This window comes from Ambystoma mexicanum, chromosome 2q, assembly GCF_040938575.1.
Source record: "Ambystoma mexicanum isolate Mex_15411 chromosome 2q, UKY_AmexF1_1, whole genome shotgun sequence".
NCBI classification, from domain to species: domain Eukaryota; kingdom Metazoa; phylum Chordata; class Amphibia; order Caudata; family Ambystomatidae; genus Ambystoma; species Ambystoma mexicanum.
This window is the reverse complement of record NC_090924.1, coordinates 887,288,557-887,310,863: the sequence shown is the minus strand read 5'-3', so window position 1 is coordinate 887,310,863 and position 22,307 is coordinate 887,288,557. Positions and strand designations below refer to the sequence as shown.

At 46.6% G+C, this 22,307-nt stretch overlaps 1 protein-coding gene across 1 annotated transcript in view; it reads left to right on the top strand.

The window, feature by feature from the left end:
* Positions 1 to 22,307, top strand: part of GPR158 (G protein-coupled receptor 158) — a 1,740,927-nt gene that overhangs the window by 1,557,896 nt on the left and 160,724 nt on the right. Inside the window, exon 8 of the mRNA XM_069648157.1 lies at positions 14,482 to 14,620. Within this exon, the coding sequence (XP_069504258.1) occupies positions 14,482 to 14,620 (139 nt within the window). The remainder of the gene's footprint in view (positions 1 to 14,481; positions 14,621 to 22,307) is intronic.

The following is a 22,307-nucleotide window of genomic DNA, read 5'->3' as shown; positions in this document are numbered from 1 at the left end:
GAAAAAACCCCAGAAGAAGCTCAAATTTGGAAAAACAGAGGCCAAATGCAGATTTTGGGAACAGTGGTTTCCCCAAATGGATGGGAAGAAGGAGTGGTGATCTGCCGAGCTTGGATGGTCCTTGGAGCCTGCAAAGAAGCAATCGAAAACTCACCAAGACTGTGCAAACTTCTATGGCTGAAGTTGGCAAAGTTACTAACCTGGGTCGAAGACAGAGGAGGACCCTTGCAGATAGTGCCACTGGAAAGCCCAAAATTGCGCTTCAGGAACAACGGCACTAGGAAGATGGGAGAGAATCAGAACTTCGGACAAATCTTCAAGGCCCCAGGAATGACGCACGGAACCGCAGTGATTATGGATCATTATTGGGTGTGTGGATCCAAACCATACATCAGACTGCCAAGAGACTGGGGAGGCATATGCACAATAGTGAATGTCCACGTTCCTGCGCTGGTGATCCCAAAAAGTGACCTGAAAATTGACAGTTTACCGAAAGCAGATGCTCACCTGAGGAAAAGGAAATCAGTGGAGCTGGTATCTCGAATGAAGAGAGAAAATTACTTTTCTGCCAAATCAGAAGAAGCATTCCATGCAATCCCATATGAACACAGGCTGTTCAGCCTCACCTCATCAGTATGCACAACAATCATCATGCCAAGATTCCAGGTTGGAGCAAACACTAAGTGGTTGCAAATAACCAGATGGGAATTATTACAGACCATAAACACCACCATAAAAGGATTCAATGCGATTAAAGAAGAACTAAGAGCAATCCGATTGATGACTCTCCAGACCAGATATGTACTTGACATTATCACAGCGATGGATGGAGGTGTTTGTGCAAAAATCGGAGAATGATGTTGCACATACATCTACCTCAAGAAGCACATTATACAAGTGCGACTCCAGTTTATAAAAGCAGAATTAAGCCCTGGATGGTGGAGGACAAACAGGCCATGATTCAGATACTAGCTCAAAGCCAGACGAAAGAGCAGAATCGAAACTCATTAAGAAGCAGCTCATGCCTAGGAATTCGAGGTCAACTCCAGGAACGGAGGAGAGCGGCAACTTCGAAGAAACAAAACTTAAGAGCATAGCAGCCAGCCAGTGAAGGTCATGATAAGGAGGCCCAGGCAGGTGGCAAGGCTAAAGGAAGAATCAAATACACAAATAGAGGGAAAATTAAGCAGATTTACAGTGAACTAGCACGTGACCAGCCAAGCGCAAAGAGGTACCAACGTCTGATGCCACCCAGAACCCGAGGATGCCATAACTTTTCCTGATAAGAATCTACAGTTTCGAGGCAAACATCAGCCAACTGATATACACATAGCCCTAAAGTACTGATTGATGGAAGGGAGGCAGGGTGAATCTTGGGGCACACTGCATCCCGGTGTCCATTCTGCATGCTGCTAATTGAAGTGGAAATTTATGTCTAGGGGTGTAACCTACCAAACCACAATGGACCAAATAATCTAGGGTCCTATAGCTAGTAGAACCAACCAATGAGACGTCGTACTTGTAGTGACGTCTATCACGAGTGATGTAGAGGGATGGGCGTAGACGCCCACCCGATAAGAATTATCCAATCCTCACACTCTTTTACCATATACAGATATGACACCTATACTTAAGTTACCCTTCCTGACCAATAGAATTGCATGACAAACTTTGAGTTTTACACGTCAATGATGACAAATTTTGCCTATAAGAATTGCTGTCTGAATGAAGATTTTGGGGAGTTGAAGCGAGACGGGAGATCGCATCACTGTTGATTTCCATTGTTTCAAGTTTTTTTGTGCTTGTCATTAAACGGAGTTCCCTTTGCCAATCCATTGACTGGTCCTTATTGATTGGTGTTGGAGTAAGAGAATCCTGCACCCCATCCTCCTCAAGGTGCAGCTATCTCGTCTTAAGGTGCTTGAGGGTGAGCTCTGATCCCATGAGACCGTCAGAGGTCGCTCTGCCCTCCTGTACAACTCTATCTGCCATTTGCCACTCTGTGCCAGCCTGTGGCCAGAGTTGTTTTATTAGTCTTTTTGAAGTTGGTTGTTTGCTCTTTCAAGTTGGAGTTTCAGCCCCCCTTAATTGTAGCCCCCATTTTAACTAACCCTGCTTACATTCTGGTCATGCATCAGCCAGGCAAAATTGTCCTACAGAGACAGCAAGTCTAAAGGACTTGGATACTGTTGCCCCCCTGAAAATACGCAAGGACAAACCTAAAGCTCATCTGAACTCGTGGTACAGCTCTGAGCTCAAAATACTCAGAAAAGAGAAAGCCAAGGCACAACACACTTGGAAGACTAACCCCACCGCGAAAAACAAATCCAACCTCACAAACTTATCCTCACTTTACAAAAGCAAGATAATCTGCACCACAAAAGATGCATACAACACCAGGATTGTTCAGGCAGGATCCTCCACCAAAGAATTATTTAAAATTCTGAAGGAACTAGAAAACCCTATTTCACCTCCAGATACCTGCCCCACCGCGAAAAACAAATCCAACCTCACAAACTTATCCTCACTTTACAAAAGCAAGATAATCTGCACCACAAAAGATGCATACAACACCAGGATTGTTCAGGCAGGATCCTCCACCAAAGAATTATTTAAAATTCTGAAGGAACTAGAAAACCCTATTTCACCTCCAGATACCTGCCTGAAAGACATATCCTGGTGCACCAGCATCCAAAACGCCCTCAACAATAAAATCTCAGGACTCCAAACCAAAATTGAGGACAAACACCAAAAACTCTCCAACAGCAAGGTCACCAACCCTAGCCCACCCACGCCTAACAATACTAGTTCAGGCTTCTCGTTTAAGAAAGTCACCATCACGGAAGTCTAAACAATCATCACCTCCTTGAAACCCTCAAACTGCAAAGGAGCCGGCTGCCCTGCACAAATCATAAAAGATGCAGCCAGAGAGCTCTCCCCCTTCATCACCAAACTTATCAACCTATCCTTCACCAATAACTCGATCCCTAGCAACCTAAAACAATCATGGGTTCTCCCAATCCTGAAAAAAACAATCCCTCGACCCAGCCATACCCACCAACTACAGGCCCATCACCATAGTCCCCTTCCTACTAAAAATCCTGGACAGAGTTGTCTACATCCAAATTCAGGAATACTTGGAATCCAACCAACTGCTAGGAATACGTCAATCTGGCTTCAGACCTCAACACGGAACAGAAACCGCCCTTGTTGATCTCAAAAGCCAGATTGATGAAATTAAAGACAAAGGCAATGCCACAATCCTACTCCTACTAGACCTCTCAGCGGCCCTTGACCTGGTTAGCCATGAAATCCTTTGTAGTCACCTAGCCACCACAGCCCACTTCTCCTCTGCCATCACATGGATGCAATCCTTCCTGGCAAACAGAACTATGCGGGTTTTCTCAACAACAGCTGCAGCAGACCCCATCCCCATCACATGCGGGGTCCCACAAGGATCCTGTGTATCCCCCACTTTGTACAATATATTTACAAAGCCTCTATTCGATCAACTGGACCGTCTGGGTGTCACCTACACAAATTACACAGATGACACCCAGATACTCCTCACCATCAGAGGCAATTACCAAGCAGATGTCGCCCGGATCAACAAAATATTCTCCATCATTCAGGCATGGATGGCCTCGCATGGCATCTGCCTGAATGATGAGAAGACAGAGCTCCTCATCGTCGGCTCCCCCAACACCCTAACTAAACTCAATCCTAGCTACAATAACATCACCATTGATGGTCACACCATCCCTATTGCCAAAAGCGTGAAAACCCTTGGCTTCTATCTAGATGCCAACACCATCCTCTCTAAACACACCAATATGACCGCGTCCGCCGCTGCTTACACCGGCAAGCTCATCAGGGCCAGCAGACCATTCCTATCACCCAACAGCTGCCTCACCCTTGCCAGAGCCCTCATACAATTCGAGCTGGTTTACTGCAACAGCCTGTACCTAGGTGCTAACCAATCCATACTTAACAAGCTGCAGGTAATACAAAATAACGCTCTGCGCGCAGCCCTCAACATTCTCAGACGAGAGCATATCTCCACCACTAGGAAAGCCTGCAAATGGCTATCCATACGCCAAAAAATTGATTTAAAAACCATCTGCATCACGTACAAGTCCCTCAATCATCTAGCACCACCATATCTAGCTAACAAATTCACCATGAAACCTGCTACCAGATCCACCAGATCCTCCAATACTCTATGCTTGACAGTGACCAGATTCCACCTAATAAGAGTTGGAGGGGCAAGCTTCACAGTACTTGCCCCCCAACTCTGGAACACCCTACCTCTCAACATCAAAACTATCGAGTCCTTCCAGATCTTCAGGAAGCAGGTCATCAGCTGGCTCCTAAACAAAGAGTAACCCACTAACACCAGTCCCCACACCCCTGTGTGGCAACTGGTTTATGTACTGTATTTATATTGTTAAGTGTATATTGTGGGTATTGTATGTGTATTGTTTACTGATAACTATATATATATATATATATATATATATGTATGTATTATAAGTATGTATGAAGTATGCAACACAAAGATACTTCTCAACGCTGTAACCGTATTCTTAAGCGCCCTTCTACCCCTGGGTTTGGAGTGCTATACAAATAAAATAAACAAACAAACAAATAAAGGACACTTGGTTTCCACATCTTTCAGATGCCACATTTTATTGTTGTTGCAAAATAGCTGGGGGGGGGGGGGGTTGTAAACCAGGCTTTTCGTGGGGAAGTTCTTAGTGACATTTGCCCCACAGCAAGCATAGGGTTTGCCTCAGGCCTACAGAAAAGTTTACATTCAAATGAAGTAAGCTTCATAATATACAAAACATAACAAACATAATATACATAACTTTTTTGTCAAAACGCACCATGCCTTTTTCCCTGGTTTTAACTTGCAAACACACATGCAAAGCCGTTTTTGTGTCAGTTTTTTAAAAGGTTTGGGTCTATTTGACCTAAAACATTTGATCACATGTATTTGACCTTTTTTGGTTTAAAATGGGAGGATACCACCTGCAACCTCCCCGCCCCCACTTCCCCTCAACCTAATCTATACCCTTACCCACCCCCATATATATATTTAATTAAATCTGACTGAAAAGGAAGGTCACAAATATTTGATCAAATGTTTTAGGTCAAATGTTTTCAGGTCAATTATGCTAATACCTTTATAAATCCTGTTTGTCATGTGAAAGCGACCACATGCAAAGACGTTTTTGTGTATTTAAAAATCCTGTTTTTCGAGTGAAAGGGACCTTTAAATTCCTTTTTCATTTGTGAATAAAAATTGCTGCTTTTCCTTTGGTAATGACAGATAGGCCTTTTTCACATGGACCTTCAGTTTCGGGCCTTTGATTACACCCAACACGTAGTGCGCCTGGCTTAGTGGAGCTTTGCTAGGACTGCAGGGACTTTGAAGCATTGCTTAAGGCTATGCCTTCTTGGGATGAAGGTTTCACTCTTGGATGGACTAACATGTTCCTTGCTTTCATCGACCAAAAGTCACTTTTGACTCTGCAGGCACTTCTTGTGGAAATCCTTAGTGTGAGAGAGGATGGCTAGGTTAAATGAGGGCACAGTTGCGTGAGTTAGATTGGTTACAGCTGGGCCAACCACTACCCATTTACCTATAGTGAAGGCTCTCAAGCAGGTGTGGCACCCTTTCTGTTTAATCTGTTTCTAAATATGAAATTCAGATACCCCAAAAATGAGTTCATTGCAGGTGTCTATATTTTTCTTTGTAGTCAATGCAGTTCTTGTGGCGTACACAGAAATGGATCTGCCGATACCTATCAACGAGTTTGCTATTTATTGTGCCTTTAAATCACTCCCGATAAAGGGTTTAAAGACCAATCAGATGATTACAGGGAAGAAGAAATGACTCAAACATAAGGCTTTTATGAGAGGGAAACAACTCAAGCCAATCAATTATTTTGACTACCTAGGGGTTCGTGTCTCCTCCTCTGGATCCTTGTGACCACCCACAAGTTGAAGAAAGCACAGCTGTGAAGCAGAGTGGAGGATGGGTGAGGCATTTTAATTAAAGGTTTAGTGAAACCACAGCTAAAGCCCCATTGATGTCCTATCAGGTCAAAGATGTGTCAGCTACACTTTATGGGAGGAATTGTGGGGCCATTGTAAGTTGTCCCCTAAGGTCATAAGGGAGAATGTGTTTTTAAAATCACTAATATCTGTAGATAAGGGAACATGTACCCTGAAGGTTGAGCTGGAACTTGGAATGAGAAGCATTGAAGATCGGGTGGCATTGGCATCTATCTTTCTTTGGCATGTAGTGTGGGAAGATTAGATGTACATTACCTATACAAAACATCTGTGTGTGGTGTTTTGAACTATTTGCTACTTCTTGTATAAATTGGTTTAGCTAAATAAGAGATGGACTTGTGATACTAGGTAGGAGGTCTCTGTGTAATGGACCAACTAGCCTAACTGGCTAAGATGTTACTTAGGCAAAGACTTGTATTGAGAGCTTATTGAACATAGACTATTTGGACAGGTGTGCCGTTAGCCTCACGCTGTCTCAAGTTACGACTTGATTCCCTCCCTAAGGGAACAGTTGAGAAAACTCAGCAGGGCTTGCATAGGTCAGAGTGTTGCTGTAAGTGTAAGGAGTCAGCAATTGAGACATTAACTTTAAGTTTTTTTGTCCGATATTCAGTTCCAACTGGAGTAGGTGGCTGATGCCATTACTACAGCTCCACCATGTCACTCGCGTCCACTGCACCCTAATGTGCACTAGGCAAACCTCAGTTCCTGTTACTGTGTGCGCATTAGCCAATTATATTTGCGGGGCTGCACATAGCTTGAAAATTCCTCATTGTTTTTATTTATTTTATTTATGTACATTGCAAAAGCAACTGCTGCACAATAAAACTGGATATGTGGAACTGTAAATTGTAAACTTATTTACGCTTTCATTTTACACCTTGCTTGACTGTTCCTACCCTCATAAATTGAGCCCATGACATCTTCAATAGTCGTGCGTATATTTCCGCATGCAAATACAATCTTTGGATTTGAATAAACCAAGTTTTGTTGCTTTATTTTGTTGTTTTGTTTAAAGTAATATTGTCTGTCAGGCGATTTCCAATATCCCAAATTTAACACGCCCTTTCCATGATTTTGCATTCTAGTGCTACATGTTTGTTGGCACTTGAACAACTTTAGGGATTTTGTGGGGATGGTTTTATTGAAAGAAAATACCTGAACTACTGGAACGACGAAGGGCCCAACTTTCACACACTTTATCACAGATGAAAGTGTAATAAGAATACATCAATAAACACATATCAGGAGTTATACAGTTGCACTCGTTTTTCAACAAATCTGGCCGAGATGTTTGAAGTTCTGTCGTCCCTTCTTACTTTCTGTAGAAAAATAATTACAATAGGAAAGTGCCACTGTAGTTTTTCATAATGCATTTGATTTTCATAATGTCAACATAGCTACTGCTACACCATGAAACACATTGAAGAATAAGGTTTTCTGTCGTAAAATTATCTTTTATCATAGCATACAACCACAATGATACTGGCTACTACCAAGCATCATTTTGCAGCAGGCTTGGACATTTTTTAAAAGAGCTTAACTGCTACTGCACTGTTAGATGATGGGGCTGCCCAGGGCCCCCACCGGCACTCACACGCACGCCAGCACACACACGCAAGGAACCACGCAGGATGCGTGTGTTCTGCTCGGGTCCCCGGCTCGAACTGCCGGGTGACTGTCTTTATTACACACAGCACATGCGCCAGTCTTGTTGCGACTCACGCATGCGTATCAACTGCGTAGGCACTACGCAACATCCCTCCTTTTTCCCCAAACAATAAACCACTTCAAGTAATGCACTCACCAGTAACAATCGAAACTTAAACTGACAGTCTTCCACCAGTTACGAGGCAGGGTCCATAATAAAGTCTTGGAACCTCTGCGGCGGCTTGTGCCCCGCCCAGCTCGGGTACCTGCGTGCCTCGGATGCGGGCACCTCTGGTGTCCCTGGAGCCTCTGACGGTCCATCATCTCTCGGTGTCGATCCTGCGTCTTCCTCTGGCCTTTGCATGTCATTCTCTGCCGGGTTCGGCGCCGCCTCTATGTGATTGAAGAACGACGCATTGCTGGTGACTGTCCCTCTGGTATTGGCCGCTGTGACCATAGATCCCTTGACGTGGGTCACCCCCAGTGGCTGCGCTTCGTAAGGTAATGACAACTTCCCTTCCGGCCTTCGATTACGCACCAGAACGGTGTCCCCCACTGCAATCACCTTCAACGTTAGTCTTCGCCGGACAGTCTCTCGCTCGTTCTGGGCAGCCCTCTCTGCTCGCACCCAGTTGTTATCAATCTCTCCCGGATGTCGACCTTCAACTTTGGGTAATAGTCCTTGTGGAGCCCGCTTGAAAAGGGCTTCCGCCGGCACGACCCCAGTGGACTGATGCGGGGTTGTGCGGTATTCGCGCAGGAAGACGAACAGGTTGCGCCGGAGTTCCTCCTTTCCATTCAGCGATATGCGGAAAACTTTATTGAGCATTCGCATGAATCGTTCTACCTCCCCATTTGCTCTGGGCCAGAGTGGGGTGACTTTCCGATGCTTTATCCCCCTCTCCTCACAGTACTGAGCAAACTGTTGCCCCTGGAACGGCGCTCCGTTGTCCGAGCATATCTCCAGGGGAAATCCATGGGTGGCAAACATCTTTTCCATGGCCAGATGGTGTGGTCAGTGGCCATGGACTCAACCAGCTCCACCTCGGGATAGCGCGACCACTGGTCTGTCACTTCCAAAAAGTACATTCCCCGGCCCGTGGACCCGAAGTCAGCATGCACTGTCCCCCCACGGGCGTTCACTCCTCTCCATGGCCTGAATGGGTGGCCCTCTTTCCACTGGACTCGCTGCTTGGCAGGGGATGCAAGCCCTCACAAACTCGTCAACCCTGCTCTCGAGGTCCGGGAACCAAACTTTTAACCGTAGGCGTGCCTTCGTCTTTGCCATCCCCTGGTGCTCTTTGTGGGCGAGCTGCATCACTCTGCCCACCAGTGTCCGTGGGATCACGATTTGGTGGCCCCTCAGCAGGAGACCGTCCTCTGCTACCGACAGCTCGTGACGTGCCCTCCAGAGAGCCTGCAGGTACTTTTGTGCGCCGTCGTCCCTCTGGGCATTGTTCACGAGGACTTCGGGCCATTCTCCGCTGGCCACAGCTTCTTTTATTCTCAGGAATACCTCATCAGCATTTGATTTGTCCGCAATCTCGTGGCAAGCCAGGGCGACGGGCAGTGCCGATTCCGCCACCAGGTGCACAGCTTCCACGCAGTCCGCCGCCTCCGCCGAGGCCCTGGGCCGCCCAGCTCCCGGATGTCGGGACAGATAGACCGCTGGGTTGTGCGTGCCAGGCCGATACAACAACTTGACCCCGTACTCCATGAGCGAGAGCATCCATCTCTCGATGCGAGGCGGTGGCTTGGATGATGCCCCCGACATGATCGGGATCAGGGGCTTGTAATCCGTCACAACAACTACAGGCTTCCCCAGGATGTAAATCCGAAAATGCTTGCAGCCCCATAAGATAGCCAAGGCTTCACGCTCAATTTGGGAATAGTGCTTCTCAGTTTCGGTGAGAGCCTTGCTAGCGTAAGCAATGGGCCGCATGGTCCCCTGAGGATCCACCTGCATTAGGACCGCTCCCAGCCCTACCGGGCTTGCATCAACCATGATCTCTGATTCCCAGTCAGGATTGAAATAGGCCATAGTCTCTTGCCCCGACAGGGCGTTCTTGATGGCAGTGAACGCCCTCTGTTCCTTCCCGGTCCAGGTCCAGGCCACGTCATTTCTAGTGAGTGCCCGCAAGGGTTCCGACAGGGAGGCCAAATCGTGAATAAATCGTCCACAGTAATTGACCATCCCCAGGAAGCTCCTTATTTCCGCGGGGGACCCCGGTGGGGTGGCCTCCTGAATGTCCTTCACCTTCTCCGGATCCGGGGAGATGCCCCCGGCGTGAAACACAAACCCAAAGAATTCCAGCCGGTCCTTCAAGAACTCACATTTTTGTTTGTGCAGGGTCAGTCCTAAGCTGCGGAGTCTTTACAGGGTGTTCTCCAGGCGCTTCAGGTGTTCCATTTCTGACCTTGCAAACACCAGAATGTCGTCCGACATGTTTATTACCCCTTTGTGTCCAGACAGGGCCCCCCTGATGGCATTTTGGAAGACTTCCGCTGCCGGCGAGACCCCGAAGCTGAGCCTCTTAAACTGGTATAACCCCTCGTGAGTCGTAAAGGTGGTAATGTATCTTGACTCGGGGTGAAGCTCCAGCTGGTGGTAGCCAGACCTCAGATCCAGTTTAGAGAAAACTCTAGCCCCCTGTAGCTCGCCAACAATTTCATCTAGGGTGGCCGTGAGGTGACATTCCATTTTGATCGCCATGTTTGGCAACCTCATGTCCACGCAGATGCGGACTGCGATTGGCTGTTTGGGCTTTGGGGCGACCACGATCAGAGAGACCCAGGGGGTAGGGCCTTCCACCCTCTCGATAATGTCTAAGTCGACCAGAACTCCTTCTCCACCTATGCCCGCAGGTGGAACGGGATGTGGCGATGCTTGAGTGCTGTTGGTCTCACCGACCCATCGATGTGGAGCCGTATGGGGTCGGCCTTTAACTTCCCTATCCCTTGGAAGATCATGACAAAGCGTTGGAGCAGGCGTTCCAGGTCTGTGTGATATACAGAGAACATGAAGTGCACCATGTTCAGCGCTTTGGAGGCAGCACAACTCAGGAGGGAGTGTGGGCTCACGCTTGTGACGAAGAATCTTGCTTTTATCTTGCTCAGTGCATGAGACACAATTGCCACAAACACCCCTCGGATGGGGAGTGGCGTGTCTCCCCCAAAGGCATATATCCGCGCCTTGGATTCTGCCAATTCGGGAGGGCCTGGGAGTGCTTCATAATGTTCAGTCGCTAGCACACAGACAGACGCCCCCGTATCTATGAGGACCGGGGTGGGAACTTCTCCAATGTTTACCATGCATGTTGGTTGTCGGCTTCCTCCGGGGCCTGTGGCAATGCTTGAAATAAAGAAGATTTCCTCCTCTTCCTCCTCCTCTTCTGCGATATTCAGGTCCTGCAGGCCTTGCTCGACAGCTGACACGCCCCTCACCCTCCGGGTATTGCTCCCCCCAACTCTTGCTGGTCCTCTCGAGGCTGCTACCGGTGTGGCTGCCCTGCACACCCTCACGTAATGTCCTGGTGTCCACACCGGCCGCAGACCCTCGACTTTGCTGGGCACTCCCCCACGTGTGGCAGGTCATACCCGCAGTAGGGGCACGACTGAGCAGCACCAGGCGTTGGAGGGCCATCTGCTCTCTTTGGTGTCCATCTTGCCCTCCCTGGAGCAGAGCATCCAATGGCAAATGCCTCTTCGCCCTTGCCAGAGTGCGTGGCTGCATCCATCTTCGCCCCCCTGGCCTCCGCCAGCTCGTAAGCTCTCCCCGTGTCCAGGATTTGCTGTAGAGTCAGACCAGTCTCTCTCAGTATTTGCCTCCTTAGCTTCTCTGAACTGCACCCTTGCAGTAGCTGGTTTCGGACATCTCCTCCTCATTCACCCACCTGCAGGAAGTTGCCAGATGTCTCAGCCGCGCACAGAACTGGTCCAGCGATTCCTCTTCTTGCTGCCTTTCCACGCACATGACAAATCTGTCAAAATCCACGTTGGCCATGGGCAGAAAATGATCTCGTAGGGCCTGCTTCACAGCGTCATACGTGACCACCGGGATATTGATAGAGTCATAAATTCTGTGCACCTCCATGCCTGCGGGGTACACCATGATGGCAATATTGGCGTCATCATCCTCCTCCCCAGAGGCCCTCAAAAAACATTTCTAGTTTCTTGACCCACAGGAGCCATTTCGGCCCCAAATTGGATGGTGGACCCGTGGTGTCAAATTCGGGCATGGGGGCCAGTGTGCTGTGCATCCTGCGTGGGATGGGCGCACGGCACCTTCCACCTCTCCTTCCTCGCCCATGCTGATGATCAGGCAGATTACTCACAGGTTGATGGTACTTGACAGTGTAGGTGTGATCCAGGCACCAGAGGGGATGATGTTACTCTAAACAGCAGTGACTGCACCTGGAAGGCCTGTAGATGCCAAACCTGGAAAGTCCTTTGCACCCTTGTAGATCTTCTTATTCCCTTCAAGGCAATGTTTTCCTTTTTCTTCTTTTTTTTTTGAAGCCACAGCCCTGCAGTGAGCTAGGGCTGTGGGAGGGTCCAAAAATTGTTTGTAATGCAATGGGGATCGCAGCCGGCGCACGAGCACCCTCCTGGGCCGCAACCGTTGCGATCCTTAATGATGCAAAATGGCCACCGGCCGTACGCGCAAGTTCGAATTGACACAGAGCATCAATTCTGACTCCGGTGCTGTCGGAACGGTGATGCAATGCTCCTGAGCCTCCTCGTCGCCAGTGTTAGATGGTGGGGGCTGCCCAGGGCCCCCACCGGCACTCACACGCACGCCAGCACACACACGCAAGGAACCACCAAGGACGAGTGTTCTGCTCGGGTCCCTGGCTCGAACTGCCGGGTGACCGTCTTTATTACACACAGCGCATGCGCGAGTCTTGTTGCCACTCGCGCATGCGTATCACCAGCGTAGGCACTACGCAACATGTACCACTAAGTGAGCTCTTTCTAAAGACGTTTGATGAGTCACTGAATGATCGAGAGTGGCTGGGCGCAGGAATCTGAATGCATGTACTGTGGAGATTTGTAATGGTGGCTGCCATGAAGAAACATGGCTGCCGCCATTACTGTAGATCTGCCTGCTCTTTGCACACACACTAAACATCAAATGCAGTCCATAGGATCTCTATTTCTTCACCCCTATGGGAACACTGATGCAGACGCAAAGAAAATGGATTCCCTGCACAGGGCAATCACATGCACACTGTCGATGTCCTGTCCTGGTTCACACTGTGTGCAGCAAATCCGATGCAAAGTGGTGCATATACAGGAAGATATGTTTTTTTCTCGTCTCCACACCATTTTGCACCCTCCTAAACAGCAGACTGCAAATATAGGGCCTGATTTACAAAAGCCTTTTACAATGGCACACTCCCATTGAAAAACGCTTTGTAAATCAGGCCCCTCGCTTCTAAAGTCTCAATGGATAGAGGGAGGAACTGACGAGTAGGGCTCTGCTCACTCCATCTGGCACCAGCTTGTATGTGTCTGCTCATTTGTAAGCGGTAATTAATGGACGTACTTCTCTGTTAATCCTTAATGGGGTTTGGAAGAAGTGTCAAAAATGATTCTACTGAATTAACAGGCCAATATCCTTATTCCAAAATCAAATTCTTAATTCAATGTATTTGCCACATGGCCAATCATGCACGTTTCCCATGAGAAAGCTGGCTGATACCAGTGAAATGTTGGGTTAGAAGTTAAAGGTACAACGTGAACTTCTAACTTGACACATGCCATACTTTTTAAATGCATGTGAATGTATGATATCATTAACTTTAAGTACTGTCACAGGATGGCGAAGACAACCTTTGAATTAGAAGATACTGGGCCTCATTACAAGGTTGCCGGTCCGGTAACAACGGTACCGGTAAACCTGCCGTTACCATTGTTACCGGACCAGCAAACTACGAGGTCTGTGAGCGGGTGCCCTGTCAGCCCGGCAGGTCTGACCTGCCGGGTGGAACGGCACCCGCTCACAGACCATGTCGGATGCACCGGCACCATTCATGAATGGTGCCGTTGCATCTGGCTTCCCCATTCCCATTGAGTCCAAAAGGACTCAAATGTGAATGGGGACTAATATTTACCGGCGCCTGGGAATGGGCAATTACTGGGTACGCCGGGGCTGTAATGCCCCGGTAATTGCCCATTCCCGGGTGCCGGTAAATCCATGACTCTGGCGGAAGCCGTGCTGGTAATTACTGGCACGGCCACTGCCAAAATCATAATGAGGCCCACTGTATAACTACAGTAGCAATGATGTCCGGTAGAATTGTTTTGGGTCGGAATTAAATGCACATTCAGAATGTTTTAAACTGCCATGTGTTGTGTTGCACATGTGAAAAACAGTGTCATGAGTCAGTTAGCAGTGTTGTAATAGCAACAGTCCCATAACATACTGCATGGAAACATATAAGGGCACAATTCTTCCCATTGTCATATTGTGTGTATAAGTGTGCTCAGCCCTCTAACTTATTACCAACAAACTAAGGAGTGTGGATAGGGTATTGAAAAACAGTATCAGAAAAAGAAATCGGGTAAATGTATTTGGGAATCTTTGCATATTCTCAATCAACAAACACATAATGAAAGTATGGGTTGCAATGATTATCCACTTGCCTTAATTTGTAGATACACGGTGTCTGGAATATTGAATGTATTTATTTCTCTCGCTGCAGCGCCTAATAGAAAATGTATTTGTCTTTGTTCTTCTCACAGCTGAATTTGTTTTCCTGCTGTGGGGTGTTTACCTCTGCTATGCAGTCCGGACAGTTCCATCAGCATTTCACGAGCCACGCTATATGGCGGTTGCAGTTCACAATGAGCTCATTGTCTCTACTATATTCCATACGATCAGGCAAGTGATCTGTAGATCTAGAAATGATCTGTTCATGTTTGCAGGCACTGTGGACATCATTGATCTATGCTGCATATAAAGTGTTATTTTCTATCCAAGCAACACATGCCCTGAATAACTGTCTAGACATTGTTACTTGCTACTACTCAGGTTTGGCAATCTGCCAGAGGCATCAATTGAATAGAAATGCATTTTACAATATGGTTGACTGCATCAGAGTTTCACTGTTCAAACAGGCATCAAGAATTGGTTTCCAATAATACAGCTATGATGTAAATGTTAGGTTAGCACAAATACAACAAAAGGATTTTAAAGGCTTTCTAGTTTTTCAAAAATCAAACTAGTTGTTTTATTTGATGTGTTAGGTACTGGTCCTCAGATGTGTGTTTGTGAAATTGTGATATGCACAATTAATTTCTTCCTCGTAAGTGCCATAGGTGTAAATGTTATCGTTTTAAACTTTGCTTGACCACATATTAAAGTGCAATTGTATTATTTGATATACGGTTTTCATTAAAAAAAAAAATACAACAATGAAAATCATCAGTTTAAAAAGATATCATTACACACTCATTCATTTCTGATAATTTCATTTAACTCCAAAAGAGGTAGGCACTAACATCAAAACACGTAGGTTGATCCTAAAAAATCTTCAACATCATTTTTCGTGACGATTCCATCATAAACATTAATTCAAACCAATAGCAACAAATATTAGAAATAGTCCTTTTCTGTGAATGAATGCAAGCCATATTTAGCGGTTTAAATATTTTAGGTAAAACTCAAAAAAGATGGGGAGAAATTATAAATATGTGCTGAACATTTTCAATAGATTCACTATATTGCTTATAATTCATTTTGTAAAGCTGAATATTCTGCAAGCATGGCCCACAGACCTTTTCCGATTTTTCTTTTTAATGCTATCCTCATTAAAACATAATGTGATTAACGCAGCATTGCAGTTCAATATATACAGCTTTTGAAATATTTTTTAGGCTTCTCATGTATTTATTTGTAACTCTTTTTATAGAGGTGAGTTAACCCACCCTGCCTTCCAAGTAATTTCACCCACATATCTTACTAGTAGAGCCTTAAAAAAAAACAATAGCATAACCTGTTGTTAACGTGCATGGAGGCGTCATGAACTGTAACAAAGGCATGCAGAATTGCTGTTTTGACTGCACAATGCATTACAATGGGTCAACATTCCTTATGTAAGGCTCGATTTTGTATTTTGATTTAAAATAGAACTTGCTCTCCCAAAAATATCCTCCCTTTTTCTTAAATTATATGTAATGAGCATAGACTAGTTTGATATCAAAAACTAGTACTGAGATCATATTCGCTTTGAACACCAAGAAGTTGGAACGTTTATTATCAGGCCTATATCGACTGATATTTCTCTTTTAAATGTCATCTTTATTTACTTTGACTAATCTAATTAAACATGTATCAATAATTCCACATTTTCTATTAATCTAAAAGAAACCAACCGTATTGGAGCAGAACGAAAAATTCAAATGGAAATGTATTTCATTTTCCACTAAAAGCCCTAATTTTCATTTGTGCATACTTTGTTTCAACTTATCACTACTACAATAATAATTCAACTTTTAGTCCACTCTATCAGGGAAATTCTAATAAAAATGAAACAGATTGAAAGAACACTAGGAGAGCTTGTCCCTGGATATAATTTTTCTGATCCATTACATCTTGATTGACAATCCAAATGTATTATTAAATGATCTAAGCAGACATTGAGAGTTACCAAACCACAAACAGGTCTTCCTTGGAAATCTTCAGTAAATACTATTCAGTACTGCATGATACAACGATTGGTCTTGGTTCTGCATAACCTCCCTTACGATATTTTACTATTGTATCCCTGAAATCTCTATTCTATAATGGTACTATTTTGGGAAAGGAAGGGCAAGGGGCACATAACAAATAGCCTGGCATAAAGATTGTCATTTATTTTGTAGTCTTGCTTCACTGGAAACTCATTCTGTTCCATAATGGAACTTAGGGAACAACTACTAGTAATTGCCTTCCAGCTATGTAGATTTTGGAGCATCCACTTGATATTAGCAAATTCAACACAAAACATATTTTAACTGTGATAGAACAGAAAATACAGATATGTAGGAATAATTAGCCTGCCTCTTTCTTCTTTTTTCTACCCTGGGACCTTAGCTAGGCATCTTAAGGCTTCATAATCTGCCTTTCATTCATATTGCCCAATTACCTCTATATTCAAGAAAAAGGGCAAGCTCTTGACACAAGGAAAACCACTACACACTTCTAAAGTAAGACATTTTAGATATTCAATTACATCAGCAAGAAACAAGCCCTGTCATTATATAATTGTCATGCATGAGCATACTCACAAAGAAGGAAAACCTTTATCATGGGGCACATGCGCAAAACACACCTTACATTATGATGCAACTTTAGAATAAGCATATCTTTTTCTTAATTTAGAAGAACCCCAAATATTCAGCTGGTATGCAAGCCCTATAAAAGCATTAGGTACTTAGTTATTTTCTGGATCATGTTCTATTTCTCCCTTGTCACTCCTCATTGCATGGTTTATTGAATTATGACTCCTCTTGCACTAAGGGGACAATTTCCCATTCTAAGTTTTCAAGCAGAGTATTCCATTAATCTTTTGGTACCAGAATGATTAAGGAAATAATGCTCTTTCGGCCCAATTCAACACACAGCCAATTAGCCTAAATGAAGAGCCTTAATTACTTATTTCTCTCGGCTGCAAAACCATACTCACCATTAGAAATGGTGTCTTTAAGATGGGCCTGCCTCTGCTCTTGCCCCACAGGGCACAAACTGCTTTCTTCTCAGGTATGCACGACGCATTCCTCGATTGCACGAACTCCGCCCGAGTCACACCTGCAGTCTTCAGGGCTCCTTCTTGTTAGGTCACATACCCCGAGTTCAGACACTACCATTAAAGAATTCCCTGCGCTGCTCTCTCTGCCAGCTTCCAAAAGATAGAGTGGTCACATCCATCAGCAGCCCAAGGCCGCAGCCTTTTGCAACCTTCCAGTTTCAACCAGGAATTGCAAGAAAACCAAAGAAGTAATATTAGGGAGTAGCAAAATTAACAAGCCATTACCAAGGTTTTTCACTCGATTCGATCAGAGGCTGCTAAAAAAAACAAAGGTTTTCAACTCACTCCCGCAAAAACCCCAGCCAGTCTAGCCAAACCAAAGTCAAAATCAGTTTTTGTGTCTTCTCCCTGTGTTAGGCGGAAACCTGTGCAGTTCCCTCTGGGACCACTGCAAAAGATTTAGGACTACAGGTGTTTGGCAGTAAACCCACTTGGTAGCAGTCTGCACCACACATATTCACTTGGTAGCTGTGGCTGAGCAGTCAGACTTCCCTCAAGAAGAGTTAGGCAGTATGTGGAGTATACAACATAGGGCAATTCTACACCGTAAAACAAGCAAACACGCAACAAGGCTTCAGTGTAAAGATATAAAGGTATTTATTTATAACAACACATCTATAGAAAACACTCTGGCACTATCACGCAAACACTTCAATTACAATTACTCTACGAAGAAAACAGATCAATCCCCCTAACAATAGTTCGACAAGTCTAGGTTTTACCAGCATCACTTATTTGCAGACAGAGGTGTATGCTTCAACCTAGATGGCACTCTAGTATTCGTTAGGACGGGAGAGAAAAATAAGCAGGTTACGAAATCAACACAGTTCAATACTTCACGGACAAATGCAAGGCAAGAAGACAAGAAACACGATAGATCCTAAAGTTCAGAGGCCAGGCCCACTCGGAGAGAGGCAAGGCGATATGTCCCAAAAAGTCTCTTAGTGGAAATGCGTTCGAGTCTTTGTAGCAAATTGTTATCGGAAGATTGGACCAGTTCAGAACAACACGCTAGAGAAAGCTTGGAGACGACCCTATGGAGAGGCGAGGATTAAGACACCTCACTCTATCCGGCAGAAAGGGAAGCCAGGCGGACACGGTACCTTGTTTGTGGAGAGACAACTCCGGCGGGGGCAGTTGTTCCTGGTAGTGGATGCACGTCCGGTCTTTGCCAAGAGTAGGGAGGATCTCGTCGTCGAAGGAAAGTTGAAGATCGTTGCACCACCAGGGAAGAGACCAGCTGCGGAGTGCTCCGTCACAAGGCACCACCTTTTGGTCGCGGTACAGGGGTAGTGGCTATCCGGTTGCCGAGGTGCTCTGCACGGGCAATTCGACCACTGCTTCCTGAGGTGAAGAAAAAGCAAAAGGAGACTGGTTGTTCCCACCAGTCAGGGGAAGAGACTCTCCGGGAGGGAGATCTCCTCTGTCGTCGGGAAGTGGTGAGTCGGTTCAGCAGGGCTCCACCGGAGGTGTCGTCGTTGCAGGTCGGCTCAGCTTTACCCTCGTCGGATTCTTAGGTCCTGTGGTGACTTCTGAAGATCCAGTCCCAAAAGCCCTGCTTTTATGCAGAAAACCCCCATTCATTCAGCCTAGCTGTCAATCAAAACACGCTAAGTGGTGAGCGGGGTGGCTCACCACTTGGGCCAATCACACTAGAGTGCGACCGGAGTTGGCAAGGCAACTCGGTCCAGGGTGCCTAAACCCCCTCCCACACCCCTGTGGTAACCCAGACAGAATGGCACCACTTTGGAGGGTCCCTGTACAGAAGCCCGCCAAAAGTGGAACAAAGGGCTCAACCTTTGGTTTAGGAGTCACAGAGACGAACACAGACGCCATTTTTAAAAAACGAGTTCTGGCAGAAAATACCATCCGATAGACTTATTTAAGATAAGTAAATCGGTGGTATGTTAGAGAGTAACGAGAGAAAAAGTATTAATCTCCAACAATGGGAAGAATCCCATAGGGTTATATTCGGGGTCGAATATAACAAGTAGTTTCCACTGCCACCAGCCAAAACTCGACGAGGGGGGACGGGACAGTGCCCCCTCGAATAACAGACCTAGGAGTAATCGAATTACCCCTACTAGTACGTCCACAATAAGATGGTTTGTACTAGTTCGGTTAGTAAATTTAGGTCTAGTAAAGCCAATGGTGACTTTACATGCCCGGGGAGACAGTAGTCAGTCCCCGGGTATGGAGTCTATGATGGAGGTCCGCTAGGACGCCCCAGTTTTACGGCACGGAGGGTGCGGTGTAACACACATAGCAAAACATATGAGACCCTATGGAGTAAAAGACCCCATAGCCCATAGAACACATTTGACATTCAAAGGAATTACCCACATTCATGTCCAAGAGTGGGAGAAAAAGAGTCTCACTCTTGGCAGGATGGAAAAAACAAACTCCAGAAATCCAGCAAAGCTGCTGGGGGACTCACTAGGTTAGGAAATTCAGCCTAAAAAGAGAATTCTCCCTAACACTCGCCCCCCCCAGACTAAGGGACAGGAGGATTTAATCCACTCCTGGATGAATCTCATACCTCTAGTCGATGACATACATCCTAGAGAGACCATCAGCATTTTGGTGGTGACACCCTGACCTGTGCTCAATGGTGAAATCAAACCCTTGCAGGCAGATCGACTATCTCAATAGTTTCGGGTTTTCCCCTTTCATTTGCATTAACCATCTCAAGGGTTGGTGGTCAGTCTGAATGACAAAAGTAGAACTATACAAGTACGGCATAAACTTCTTCAGAGCCCACATGATAGCAAAGCACTCTCTTTCGATTGTTGCCCACCTTGTTTCAGGATCCTTCAGCTTGCGGCTGATGAAGCAAACGGGGTGCTCCCTACCTTTCCCATCCAGTTGACTGAGTACGGCACCTATTCCTACATTTGAAGCATCTGTCTGCACAATGAAGTGTTAGCGGTAATCAGGAGCTCTGAGTACTGGAGCTTGGCAAAGAGCCTTTTCAGGTTTTCAAAAGCCTGATTGCACTCCTCGTTACATCTAACCTTTTTAGGAAATTTGGGCGAGGAGATGACATTCAGTGGAGAAGCTATGGTCCCATAGTTCTCGATGAAATTCCTGTAATACCCAGTGAGGCCTAGGAAGGCTCTCACTTGGGTTTGAGTAGTAGGTGTTGTCCAATTTTGCACAGCTTCAATCTTACTGAGCAAAGGCCTTATTTCTCCACCTCCTACCTCATGTCCAAGATAGACTACCTTACACTGGCCCTCATTACGACCCTGGCGGAAAGCGACTGACCGGAGCGCCACAGCGTAAATAGCGTTTCCGCCATTGCACGAAGGAGCAAAGTGCGGCCCATTCCGACCCATCGGGCACGAGCACCACGGCATGGCGGAAGTGCAAAGTCCGCGATGGCGGAAATGACCCCAAAACGGCCCACACCGCCGCCGTACGGCGCCCTAGGTGCAATACCGCCACCCCTCTTAGCGGTCACCGCAGTGTGCGCCTACCGGAAAGTACGGTGGCCGGAAATATACGGAAACGGAAGCTAAAACATGGGCCCGGAACGGGAAACATCCCGGCGTACACCTATAAATACACTAAAACCACACAACCACTAAAATCACTACCCCGAAACACACCCCAACCCGCCAACCACCCTAGCGAAACCAAGAATAATGGGAAAAGCAGCGAAGAAAGTGTGCGACCGCAAGCGGCAGGTCCACTTCTCCCGTGAGGAACTCACCGTGCTAACAGAGACCCTCCAGGAGAATGCTGCCGTCGTCTTCTCCACGCAAATGACCAGGACGGCACTTGCAAACAAGAAGGCCATATGGGCTCTGGTGGCACAGCGGGTAAGTGCGGTGGGGACCGCACCCCGCACCCCACAGCAATGCCGCAAGCGATGGGACGACCTGCGGATACGCGTCCGCAGCATACTCTCTGCCAACCGCAACATTGCCACAGCCACCGGGGGAGGTCCTGAATCACCCATCAAGTTGACCCCCTGGGAAGAAATCTGTGCCTCCACCATCGGAATGGAGAGCATAGAGGGAGTCGGAGGGATGGAGAAAGGAGTGCAGACATCCGAAGATTCAGGTAGGTGGCCCAGATAAAACAATGCCAAATCCACAAAGTCCATTCATGTGAAGTACCATGTGTCCCCATAGTGCAACAGAAACACATGTCCAGGAGAACGTCCACACACATCGGCCTGATAGCGCACGTTAAAACCCACAATAAATACATAATTAATTAAAAACCCCTAAAACACGCACCACACGTGCAGCAGGCACACCCTAACTGCAGGCTGCCAAACAACTGCACCCTCACTCCACACACAAATGAAACCACCCCCAAGACCCCGACCCAAATCACCCTCAGGCACCACCCCAATGCATGTGATACAATGCCATTCCAATTCCCACAGACCCATCAATAACCCTCGCCCTCCTTTACTCCACCACAGGGTCCGATCCGAACGACGAGCTACAGGACACCCCTACCAGCACACCTGCAAAGAGGGCCAAGACCAACGGCCAGAGACCCTCCACCTCAGCTGCACGCATCAAGACACGGCAGCAGCACAAATCAGGTGGCAGCACAGAGGAGGGAACATCAACAGGCACCCCAGCAGCCAGCATGCCCACAACACCAGCACCACAGGTCCCCCCAATGGATGCCACAGAAGGCACTGCCTCTGGTGGCAGCAGCACCATAGGTGACACCCCATTGATGGCAGCATGCTCCGACACAGAAGACGGGGATGTCGAGGTCAGATCCATCCATGACCTGTCCCAATCCCCCTGT